Raw genomic sequence first — 12,752 nt, 5'->3', positions numbered from 1 at the left:
GTTAGTCTACAATGCTGCACTCTAACCACTGTGCCACCAGGAAGGAGAATGAGAAAGGGACTAAGAGAGGGAGAGAGGGAGAGAGGAGAAAGAGAAACAGAGAGAAGGAAGGGAGGGAAAGAAAAGAGAGAGAGAAGGAAGGAGAAAGAGAAAAGGAAAAGGAAAGGAGGGAGGGAGGAGAAAGAGAGAACAAAGGAAGAGAAAGGAAGGAGGGAGGAATAGCAATAGCACTTAAGACTTATATAGTGCTTTACAGCCTGCTCTAAGCGGTTTACAGAGTCAGCCTCTTGTCCCCAACAATCTGGGTCCTCATTTTACCGACCTCAGAAGGATGGAAGGCTGAGTCAACCTTGAGACAGTCAGGATCAAATTGCTTGCAGTGGGCAGGGTTCGCTTGCAAGACTGCATTCTAACCAGTACGCCACCTTGTCATTAAGATAGTGTCATCGACACAATGGACATAAATTTGGATAAACTCCAGGAGACAGTGGAGGACACAGGAACCAGGCATGGTGTGGTCCATGGGGGTCACGAAGAGTCGGACACGACTTAGCAAACGATATTCGGGTCAAGAAGAAAGGAAAGCAATGGAAGAACGCCTCCCGTGCAGAATTGAGAAAATGCTTTTAACTGGTCATAGGGAGTATTTTAGATTTCTCTACCTCCCCCCCCCCCAATTTTTTCCCAAATGGAGTTAGACAAAAACAGAAAAAAACCCAACCTGCTTTCTGTTTTTTTCTGTTCCTCCCCCACCACCCCCAGGCCTTCCTATTTCTGTTCTAGACCTGAGATTTTTCAAACATTTTCAGATCATAACAATATTTATTTTTTTCTTTAAAAATCCCAGAATTCCTGATCAAGAGAAAAAGCTCTAATGATAGAAAATTGGTTGTGTCTGAGTGGTTGCAAGACGACAAACTGGAAAAAAAAAAAATTCCCTTCTAGAAACGGAGACATGGATAATTTTCTTCCACGTATTTTTCTTGTCTAATCTTCTTTCTATTCCCAGTCTCTATGAATAAGTTTTGCTCTATTTCTTCTGTGTTTTGGTCATCTCATTCATCCTCCCCATCTATCTGTGAGTTGACCTTCCAGTTGTCTCATTGTGTGGGCAAGTGACTACCTATTGTGGTTAGATGACATCAACCATGGGCACAAGGTTTAAAATGTGACTCCAAAGCCAACTCATTCAAGATTCTTTTCTTTCATCGCCAACACGGTCTTATTTTAGAATTGTTTGTGCTGTACCAAGCAACTATGTTTTTATTATAATGCCACTCCCTGATCAGATTAGCTTCCAATGCCAGGATTTAGACCCTAGCAAATTGGGTACAGCCATTTGAACAAATTTAACAAAATAACAAGAGTTGGAAGGCGCCTTGGAGGTCTTCTAATCCAACCCCGTTGAAGCAGGTTGCTTCTCTCCTTAGTTAGTTTCCAACTCAATTTTAGCCTCCAGTCCCCTAATTATCTTTGTTGCTCTTCTCTCTACTCTTTCCAGAGTTTTAACATCTTTTTTTTTTAATATGGTGGTGACCCAAACTGGATGTAGTATTCCAAGTGTGGAATACTTACAAAGTGAATAACAGAATAATGGAGTTGGAAGGCACCTTGGCGGTCTTCTAGTCCAACCCCCCTGCTCAAGCAGGAAACCTAGCTTAGACCATTTCAGATGGAACAGTTGTCCAACCTCTCCTTAAAAATCCTCCAATGAGTGGGGTTCTGGTTTTGGAGAAACCAACTCAAAAACATCTCATAGATGTTTCCAAAGAGAAAACTCATCCTGGAATGCAAGACTACATCTTGTTCAAATATACTTTAAACTGGAAGCCAACTTAGCCTATCATTGTAACTATTCAAATGTAGGGAACAAGTTAGCGTCATCATCATCTTCTGAATAGTAAATGCTAAATAAATAATTCCCAATTTAGGGTCTCCCCCTCCCCTCCAGTTTTGCACCTGACTTGAGAACCTGAGAACAATGCCGCTGTGGAGAAGATAAATTTGCAAAACTCACCAGTGTAAACCCCCCAAGCAATTCCTGACTCCTAGTAGCATCTATTACGGAGTTCTTCAACTTTGATGACATTAAGATTTGTGGACTTCAGATGATCTACCCCAATACATTAGATTTAGGCAAAATAACTAGGTATAATGAAATATTAGATAACCAGGGAAAATTAAAAAACTGATCAAGAGCTGAAAGACCAAGGAATAATGATAGATTGCTGGCCATATGTTCATATCTGCAAGCGAGATATAAAAAAGACACAGAAGAATATGGATTCAATGATGAGTTACAACAATTAGACAAAATTTTAGTAGGCCCGGAGGAGAAATTTATAACAAGAACATATAATTACTTGCTAAGATTTGATATGGAAGAGGAGGTAGTAAAAGGGTCCATGATAGCATGGGCAAATTTTTTTGGATACAACATAGAATTAGAAGACTGGGAAAAACTATGGAGTAAGAATTATACATTAACAAGGTCCACAGCGTATAAGGAGAATCTTTATAAGAGGTTTTATCGTTGGCATTTGGCACCAATAAGATTGGCAAAGATGTATCCCAATATGAATCCAAGATTTGTTCCTGTACACAAACTTAAAAAAAAAATCCATTCTGAAAATCACACCTGTTTTTCAAACTGGACCCCGCCCCCCCAAATATAAAAAAATAAAAAAAATTTTGACAGCCATCAAGATCAGTTGAGAGGACAATCTGGTGCTCCATAGATTTGTCCTATAACTAATGCAGGATCAGCAAACAAAAAATTAAAACATTTTGCACATCAGTGCTATAATCTATTTACTCGGGAATATTTTTTATTTCAACAAACTTAAAACTGAACGAGGCTGTATAATTTTTCTTTGGTACAGAGTTACTCACACATCTCTGCTACTTGGGGAAAAAAATGAATATGTTATTCCTGTAATACATTTTTTAAAGAAAACATTTTGCACATCAATGCTATAATCTATTTACTTGGAGATAAGTTTTATTTCCACAAACTTGAAACTGAATGAGGCTGTATAATTTTTCTCTTGTACACTCTTGCTCACACATCTCTTGATGGTTGGAAAAAAATCAATTTAAATATTCCTGCTATATTACTGATAAAAAACCAGAAGAAGCGTATTTTGTATATACTTTCCAAGAAGTATAGAATACTTTTTTAATTTATAAAAAAGGTTTTTGGGTTTTTTTTGCAGGACAGAGCTTAATAGTACTGAAATAATCAGCCCTCTGTCCTATAGATGCTACATCAGATATTCCCAGAACTGGCACTAATGTTCATGAATTACTGATGCAGGAAGGTTTTTGTTCTGAAGCCCAAGACATTAAATACCGTATTTTCATTATCCTTCCGGGGGTTGGGAGGAAGAGAGAGAAGAAACTGAAAACCCCATGACTATCTTCTGACCACAAAATATTGCAGATATAAATAGCCTTCAACATACGAACGAACCGTTCCAATATCCAAGTTGGGTCTGTACGGCTTGGAATGAAATGAACCAAATGTTAAAAAGTTAGGTTATCTATGACGTTAATTTACTGAGCATGTCTAAATTATATTTAAAGGAGCCAAAATATCTTTACAAACCCTGAGGCATGTCACAAGTTTTGACTTCCTAATGTTTGGAAATTGAAGGACTGAAACATTTGACATGCCCTATAACAGATAGCCTTGTATGGGAGGAGGAGGAGGAGGAGGAGGAGGAGGAGGAGGAGGAGGAGGAGGAGGAGGAGGAAGAAAAACACTGTGGGGTCCTTGGTGCTCTCTGAACTTGGTGTTTTTTTGCAGACATTTCATGACCCAACTAGGCAACATCATCAGTTTATGTGGGAATTAAATGAAAGATAATTCCCAGATCTGAGTTCCAGTAGCAAGGCTGGAAACTAACGTAGAACTACTAAAAGAATATGAGAAATGAGCTCAGGGGAAAACTCGATTTCCTTTTTAAAAAACGCTGAACACTAACCCAACTGTGAGTTTAGCATTCTTGGCTCCAGTTTAAGGGTGTGGCAAGCACTGAGCTTTCTGAGTAGAGCCAACTCAGATTTAGCTCTCTGACACAGCCTTAATGCTTGCCAAAAAGAAAAAAAAAGAATGGCAGGAAGAAGATACCAATGCCTCCTTAAAAAAAAATTATAAGAGTGAGTACTTTCAATCTGCTGCATTTTAGGAACACCAAACCTTACCCAGCTCTACCCCAACTTTGCTTTCCAACTGTTTTAGTTACAAAGACCGGCAATACACAATTCCTTTGTTCCCATATTTAGCTTTGCTTGCCCAAATTAAGTCTTGTACTTGATGATTCTTGACTCTTGACTAATGTATCTTTTCTTTTTATGTGCACTGAGAGCATTTGCACCAAGACAAGTTCCTTGTGTGTCCAATCACACTTGGCCAATAAAGAATTCTATTCTATTCTATTCTATTCTATTCTATTCTATTCTATTCTATTCTATTCTATTCTATTCTATTCTATTCTATTCTATTCTATTCCATTCTATTCTATTCTTATTGTACCCTATGACTATCATTAAGTGTTGCACCTTATGATTCCTGACTCTTGACGAATGTATCTTTTCTTTTATGTACACTGAGAGCATTTGCACCAAAGACAAATTCCTTGTGTGTCCAATCACACTTGGCCAATAAAGAATTCTCTTTTCTTTTATGTACACTGAGAGCATTTGCACCAAAGACAAATTTCTTGTGTGTCCAATCACACTTGGCTCATAAAGAATTCTATTCTATTCCAAATATCACCAGCTACGGAAAGGAATATTCCTCTAGATTATCTTTATAATATTTCCATGGATGGTTTCCAGAAACCCAGAGCCAATGAGCTGAAAGGGAGCAAACTAGAAAAATTAAAATTGGCCCGTAGTCAAAGCCAACATTAATTTAGACAGTTAGCAATCTTGTTTGGGTTGAAAGAAAAATATCAAAAATTCAGAGCAGACCAGGGCATGAACTTTAATTCTTTTCTTCCCCAAAGTTGTAAATCCATTTTTTTTTTAAAAAAAAAATCCCCACATTTCCGTTCCTATAAATTAAGGGTCTCCAACCATGGCAACGTGACAACTTGTGGACTTCAATAGCAATAATTGAGAGGGATCTTGGAGTCTGAGTGGACAACCAGCTAAATTTAAGCCAAAAAAGCCAATGCAATCCTAAATTGCATTAACAAAGGGATACAACTGAGATCAAGTGAGGTACTAATACCACTCTATAAAGCCTTAGTAAGACCACACCTAGAGTACTGCATCCAGTTTTGGTCACCAGACTATAAAAAAGACGTTGAGACTCTACAAAAAGTGCAGAAAAGAGCAACTAGGATGATTAGTGGATTGGAGACTAAAACATACAAAGAATGGTTACAGGAATGTGGAACTAAGGAGAATTTTCCTAACAGTGAGGACAATTAACCAGTGGAACAGCTATCCTCCAGAAGTTGTGGGTGCTCCATCACTAGAGGTTGATGAACGGTTGCAGGAACTGGGCCTGGCTAGTCTAGTGAAGAGAAGGACCAGGGGAGACATGAGAGCAGTCTTCCAATATTTGAGGGACTGCCACAGAAAGGAAGGGGTCAAGCTATTTTTTAAAGCACCCGAAGGCCAGACAAGGAATAATGGATGGAACTGGTCAAGGAGAAATTCAACCTGGAAATAAGGAGACATTTTCTGACAGTGAGAACAATCAACCCATGGAACAGAAGTTGCCTTCAGAAGTTGTGGGAGCTTCATCACTTGAAACTTGCAAGAAGAGATTTGATCGCCATTTGTCAGAAATGGTGCAGGGTCTCCTGCTTGGGCGGGGGTTGGACTAGATGACCTACAAGGTCCCTTCCAACTATGTTAATCTAATCAGTATTCAACTCCAAGAATTCTTCAGCCAGTCATAAAGCCCTGCTCTAAAAGAACCCTTTCCGGGGCATCCAACGGAGGTCTAAACGCTCATAAAACTTCTAAAGTTGGCTAATCAACTATTAGGCCAGTAAAGCTACTTAAGGAGGAATGCAGAGACAAGTCTTCTGCGTCTATTTTGATTCGTGTCATCCACAAGTGGAGAGGAACAAGGGAAATGAAGTAAGAGAGGACGAGAGAGAAAGGAAAGAACCACAGAGTTACCACATTGGGGGACATCCTGGTTCATGTCGAGATGCTACTTGAAAAACATTAACAGGAGTTGCTCAGAGAAATGATGGAAGGAACCCAAAGTTATGACAGAGATGGAGGGAAAAGGAGACAAAACCCAAGAGAAAAAGGAAAAGATTATTAGACTGGAGGCTAAAGCATGGGAAGAAAAGTTGCAGGAATTGGGTATGGCTGGTCTAATGGAAAGGACTACGGGGAGACATGACAGCATCTTCCAATATTTGAGGGCCTGCCCCAAAGAAGAGGGAGTCAAGTTATTCTCCAAAGCACCAAAGAAGGCAGGACAAGCAGCAATGGATGGAAACTAACCAAGGAGAGAAGCAACCTAGAACTAAGGAGAAGTTTTTTTGACAATGAGAAAAACCAACTAGTGGAACAGCTTGCCTTCAGAAGTTGTGGGTGCTTCATCACTGGAGGTTTTTAAGAAAAAACTGGACCACATCTTCTGAAATGGTATAGGGTCTCCTGCCTGAGCAGGGGGTTAGACTAGAAGACCTCCAAGATCCCTTCCCACTCTATTCTGATCAAAGCTAACAGTAAACAACCCAACCGAAGACTCTCCAAGACACTGAATTCAGAAGTTGTGGATGCTCCATCACTGGAGGTTTTTAAGAAGAGAGTGTATGATAACCATTTGTCTGAAATGGTGTAGGGTCTCCTGCTTGAGCAAGGGTTGGACTAGAAGACCTCCAAGGTCCCTTCCAACTCTGTTATTAAGATTACAAAGGTGGGAAAGACCCAACCACAGCAGAAAGACATAAAGTAGACTTCTCCCAAGGAAAACAAGACCACCTGATTTTGCTTGTAAAGGGAGAAAAACGTTCTTTTAATCTTAAATGAACAGGTGAAGTACACAGCTCAAAATAGATGCTCGGGTTAACCAAATACGAATATATTCATTTTATTAGCCAAATCTAAAGACCTCACCAAAGTATGTTAGATGTTGACCTTCTAAAAGGTGTTAGATGTTGGCCATCTTAAAGGGGCCAGTGTTTCTCAACCTTGATCACTTTAAGATGTGTGGACTTCAACTCCCAGAAACTTCATTCTGGCTGGGGAATTCTGGGAGGTGAAGTCCACATGTCTGAACACTAACAAGGTTGAGAAACACCGATCTGGATCAAGCATTTCTGCTCTGACATCATTCCAACACTTAGCAAAAGAGATTTAGCAAGAGAAAGGCCTGTTTATCCTATAATTCTGGGTTGCGTGGATTCACTGTGGGTTGAACACAGCTGCATGGAAATGCAGAATGGAGATTTAATAAATGCATTTTGTGTTCTTCACGTTAGTCCATTCCACAAGTAACTTTCTCTGATCCAGATTGCAAAGGAACTCGAGACAATTCAAGTTGTCCTGACTCACACAATCCTAAGCAATCTGGATAATTCTTGTAATTTATATTATAATTTATATTAGATTGACAGAGTCAGAAGGGGCCTTGTAGGTCATCTAGCCAACCTCCCACTCAAGCAGGAGACCCTACATCATTTCTGACAAAGGGCCGTCCAATCTCTTCTTGAAAGCCTCTGACAATGAAGCTCCCAGTACTTCAGAAAGCAAGTTGTCAATTCCCACAACCGATGTCAATTGTCTCAATTTATCACTTTTGGGGGAATACCGTATACAGATCCTTAGGTACTTTTGGCATTACTGGACGATGGTGTGAAGGTATGAGACTTTGAAATGAGATTAATTGATTATTAGTCAGTAATGAGCAATAGTTCATTAATTATATGCTATGTTAGGTAACAGAATAGGTAGCAATTAAATTATTTTGATTAGTAAGATGAAAATAGGTGGACAGCACTAAGTTCAAGACAACTTCAACAGTCTCACCCAAGGAGCATCTAGTGAAATTCACTAAACATTCTTGGAATTTCTGACAGCAGACTTCGATGGAAATTTACTAGGGAAGCTGGAATTTCAAATATATCCAGGTCATAAACATCCCTATTAAGACTGTGGAAAATGCACCATAGATCCGTCAAAATATCACAAGTGGAACATCTCTCTGGAAATATCTGTGACCTTTGGGAAAGCCTGCAGAGATGCATTTTGCCTGGCACCGTAAAGCCAAGTGAAGCATGTGAATTAAATTAAAGGCGTCACCAAATAAGAAAAAGTAAATCTTGCTTCTTGAGGTCAGCCAGCCCAGATAAACCCTAGACACATCTCTACAGATACAGATAATCAGAGTTGGAAGGGACCTTGTAGGTCATCTAGTCCAACCCCCCACCCAAGCGGGAGACCCTATACCATTTCTGACAAATGGCAGTCCAATCTCTTCTTGAAAGTCTCAAGTGATGGCGCTCTCACAGCTTCCGAGGGGAAGATGTTCCATTGGTTGATTGTTCTCACTGTCAGAAAGTTTCTCCTTATTTCCAGGTTAAATCTCTCCTTGTTCAGTTTCCATCCACTATTCCTTGTCTGGCCTTCAGGTGCTTTGGGAAATAGCTTGACCCCTTCCTCTCTATAGCACCCCCTCAAATATTGGAAGACCGCTATCATGTCTTCCCTGGTCCTTCTCTTTACTAGACTACCCAAGTCCAGTTCCTGCAACCGTTCTTCAGTCCTCTAAGCATCCTGGTTGCTCTTCTCTGTACTTTTTCTAGAGTCTCAACATCTTTTTTATAATGTGGTGACCAAAATTGGATGTAGTACTCTAGGTGTGGTCTTATAGATTGGTATTAGTACTTCCCTTGATCTTGACTGTATCCCTGTTAATACAATTTAGGATTGCATTAGCAATCCTAATGCATCTACAGCTAATCCTAATTGCATCTACAGCTAAAATCTACAGAGCAATTCTGGGTGCTGGCTTATTTTTAGAGACTATCTTGCTTCCGATACCCTACTGTACACAATAGGATAAAGTGCAAAAATTTAGAGCAGAATATAACAGAGTTGGAAGGGACCTTGGAGGTGTTCTTGTCCACCCTCTGCTCAAGCAGGAGAACCTATATCAAGGACCTTCAAACTTGGCAAGTTTAAGACTTGTGGACTTCAACTCCCAGAATTCCTGAGCTAACAAGACTGGAGGGGGAATTCTGGGAGTTGAAGTCCACAAGTCTTAAAGCGGTCAAGTTTGAAGACCCCTGACAAATTGCTGTCCAGTCTCTTCTTAAAAATCTCCACTGATGAAGCACCCGCTTCTAGAGGCCAGCTGTTCCACTGGTTAATTGTTCTAAATTTCTTCTTAGTTCTAGATTGCTTCTCTTCTTGATGAGTTTCCATCCATTGCTTCTTGTTCATTTAAGCTTGTTGCTCTTTCTAGGAAAAAATAACTGTTTTTTTTTCTTTTTTTGCAATTTAAAGATTATATCTCATACTAGTTGGTTGGAAGTTAAGCAGGTTCAGTTTCCATTAATTAGTTCTAAATGGAAAACAGGATTGTAGGTTTGGTCAGAACATTAAAAAAAACCACACACACACACACATTTTGGAAAGGAAGCACTGGAAATCTGCTTTAGGAAACTAATTTTCCTGGATTCTAGCTCGCTTGGAATGAGATTTTAATTTTAATAAAATCTAAGTAGCAGGGATACGTAAGTGGCCCTTGGCAGCTGCTTTTAACTCCTTTCTTTAATTAATTAAAATTCAGGTTAAGTTAAAAAGCCAGCGCTTAACCAATTATAAAATCCCATTAGACCTACTTAAAGGAGGAGAGGAGATCCTAACCCTGTAATGCCCTAAGAGGCTTCCAGCAAAACGAAATTGGTAGTCCCAGGATCGAGATCAAAACATGAAAACATAATGTTCTTTACTTTGGCTCTGCAGTCCCAGGAGAAAGGACACCAAGTGTTATTTCTGGCATTGTGTGGGAGAGAAAAAAAAAAGGTTCCTTGCGCTCAACAGCCCAAATGTTGTTTAGAGTATTTGTGGCAAAGAGTTGTGGGTGGAGGCCTTTGCGTTCTTCCCAGGCTTTGCAAAGGGGGACTTCGATGGCGTCAGTGTTGGGTTTTCTTCACCTTGGCCTCTTGAAGGTGAGTGGACTTCAACTCTCAGAATCCCCCAATTCTGCGAGTTGGAAGTCCACCCATCTTGCAAGTTGCCACAGTTGAGAAAAGGCTGAAGATGCCAAAATCCTATCTATTCCTGTGATGGCCCAAAGGGGCGTGGCACGAAGGCAACGCAGTCAGATAATCAGTAGGAGTCCCTTTATTAGCTCCAACTTTGCCCCCAATGTCCCTGTTACCTTCTGGATGGAGAAAAACTCCCCCAGGAACAGCCTTTGGCTGCAGAGAATCAAGTCCAAAACATGGTCAACAAAAATTGTAACTTAAAAGTCCAAACAAGCCAAACTGTTTAGTTGGGCAGGGCAGGAGCAAGAATTTCAGACTTGAAAGCATGGCAAAACTCACATGGTTTGGGAAGACGCCAAGAACAGATAACCAAAGTCAACACAAGAGAAAGTCACTTTTGCTTCCAGCAGCTGCTGCAATAAGCATGCAGCTCTTTTAAACTCTCACTTCCAGGTGTGGCTAATGAAGGGAATCAGGGCCCTTTCCTCCCCCATAAGCCACCCAAACCCCCATTGCTCTCTTCCCTGCATGCCCTAGGATGAAGAGGGGGTGGGCCTGGGTCTTCTTCCTCTGAACCCCTTCTCCCTTGTTCTACCTCTTTCCTGCTCTGCCCAGGCGGATTCTGCCCTTCCCCAGTTTCCTCCACAGCCAATGGATCCACACTCTCACTCCCTCTCAGCTGTTTGTCTTCCTCCCCCTTGGATTCAGACACGGCATAACACTTCCAGAGTAAGCTTGGGAAGACGACAATAAATATATCCCTCATCCATATAAATATATTTTAAGGCACAAACTGGATCTTAGCCCAAAGACCAAGATCGTGGTTAATTCACCCCAGACACAGACAGTCACTTCTCCACACCATTCCAGGTCCCCGAAAAGAGGAGATTTGACTGGAAGCCATCATTCCCATCAGTTTGCAGGAGTGAAGGAGCCAGGCCTTTCCAGCAAGAGCTTCAACCTCAAGGAAGGGTTGGACACCAATCTCTCCAAAGCTGGGCAGGGCCATTTGCCCCCAGCGGCCCCAAAGCCAAACTGGAGGAGAAGGAAGGGGGAGGAGGAGATGAAGAAGGAAGGTCAGAAGGGGAGAAGGAGAAAAAGGGGAGGGAAGGAAGGAAGGAAAAAGGAAGGGAGGAAGAAGAGAAGGGAAGAAAGGGGAGAGGAGGAAAAGGAGAAGGAAAGAGAAGGGAGGCAGAGGAAGGAAAGAAGGGAGGGAGGGAGAAAGAGCAAGGGCAAGAGAAGGAAGGAAGAAGAAGGGAAGGAGGGGAAGAAAGGAAAGGGAGGAGAAGGGGAAGGAAAGAAGGGAGGCAGAGGAAGGAAGGAAGAGAAGGAGAAGGGAGGAAGAGAGAGAGCACAAGGGGAAGAGAAGGAAGGAAGGAGAAGGGAAGCAGGGGAAGAAAGTGAAAGAAGTGGAGAAGAAGAGGAAGGAAGGAAGGAGGGGAGCAGGGAAGAAAGGGGAATATGAGAAAAAGGTAAAAGAAGGAGAAAGGCAGGAAGGAAGGAAGGAGAGGAGAATGGGAAGGAAGTAGGGAGGGAGGAAGGAAGGAAGGAAGGAAGGAAGGAAGGAAGAGAAGGAAGGAGTAGGGAAGCAGAGAGGAAAACGAAAGAGAGAGACATAGAGAGAGAGAGACAGGGAGAAAAAGATACACAGAGAGAGAAACAGAGAGAAGTGTGAGAGAGAAAAGAGACTAACAGACATACACAGAGAAAGAAAAAGTGTGTGTGTGAGAAAGAGGGGGAGAGAGAGAGAGACCTAGAGAGAGGTGTGTCACACAGAGAGAGAGAGAGAGAGAGAAAAGAAGGGCGGGGCGGGCAAGAGCCTTCTCTGCGCCCTTCTCCAACCAGGCGCCGCTCTCTCCGCCCCGGCGAGGGGACCCCCGGGGCACCCTTTGGGGCTGGGGGTCTTGCACCGACGACCCCCGCGAGAGCTGAAGCAGGGAGTCCCCTGCGCCGCGCCTTCCCCCAGCTGCGCCCGGGGAAGGCGGAGGCGGCGAAGGCAGAAGCGGCGGCTGGAGCCCCTTGAAGCCGCGCCACTCACCGTACTCAGGGCCGCCCCCATGGCTCCCTCCTCCGGCTCGCTTGCCCGGCCAGCCTCGGCCTTCCCAGCTCCGGGCGGCTCCGGCCAGTCCCTATCTGCGCACTCAGCTAAACCCGGGGAGAGACGCTGCGCAAAGGCGGACGAGGAAAGAGCCGCGCCTCCCGTCTCGCTCCCGGGGCTTCTGGGAGGAGGCGAGCCCCGCAGGAGGAGGAGCCAGAGGAGGGGCGGCCGAGGCCGATGGGAGTTGTAGTCCTCTGCACCGACCCGAAAGGAGGAGGAGGAGACGGGCGGCGGTGCAAGCCTGGCAGGATCCCACGATAGGTGGACCACGCGCGGCTCTCTCGTTCTCCTTCCTCCCTCCACCCCACCCCAGCCAGATGTTCTGCAGATGTGCAGAGAGAGAGAGAGAGAGAGAGAGAGAGGCGGGCGTTGGGTGGCAGCACAAACACACACACACACACACACACACACACACACACACACACACACAAAGAGAAACGCGTGGACGCACGTAGAAA

The 12,752-nt window shown here is 42.8% G+C and overlaps 1 protein-coding gene across 1 annotated transcript in view; it reads right to left on the bottom strand.

Annotated features, from left to right (window-relative positions):
• Positions 1-12,417, bottom strand: part of LOC113436554 (NADH-cytochrome b5 reductase 3) — a 30,365-nt gene extending 17,948 nt beyond the window's left edge. The window contains exon 1 of the mRNA XM_026701026.2: positions 12,235-12,417. Within this exon, the coding sequence (XP_026556811.1) occupies positions 12,235-12,255 (21 nt within the window). The 5' untranslated portion in view covers positions 12,256-12,417. The remainder of the gene's footprint in view (positions 1-12,234) is intronic.
• Between the last annotated feature and the right edge of the window lie 335 nt (positions 12,418-12,752).

This window comes from Pseudonaja textilis, chromosome 5, assembly GCF_049901715.1.
Source record: "Pseudonaja textilis isolate UNSWEBS1 chromosome 5, rPseTex1.2, whole genome shotgun sequence".
Lineage (NCBI taxonomy): Eukaryota > Metazoa > Chordata > Lepidosauria > Squamata > Elapidae > Pseudonaja > Pseudonaja textilis.
Note: the sequence above shows the minus strand (reverse complement) of the source record. Positions and strands in the feature narration are given on the sequence as shown.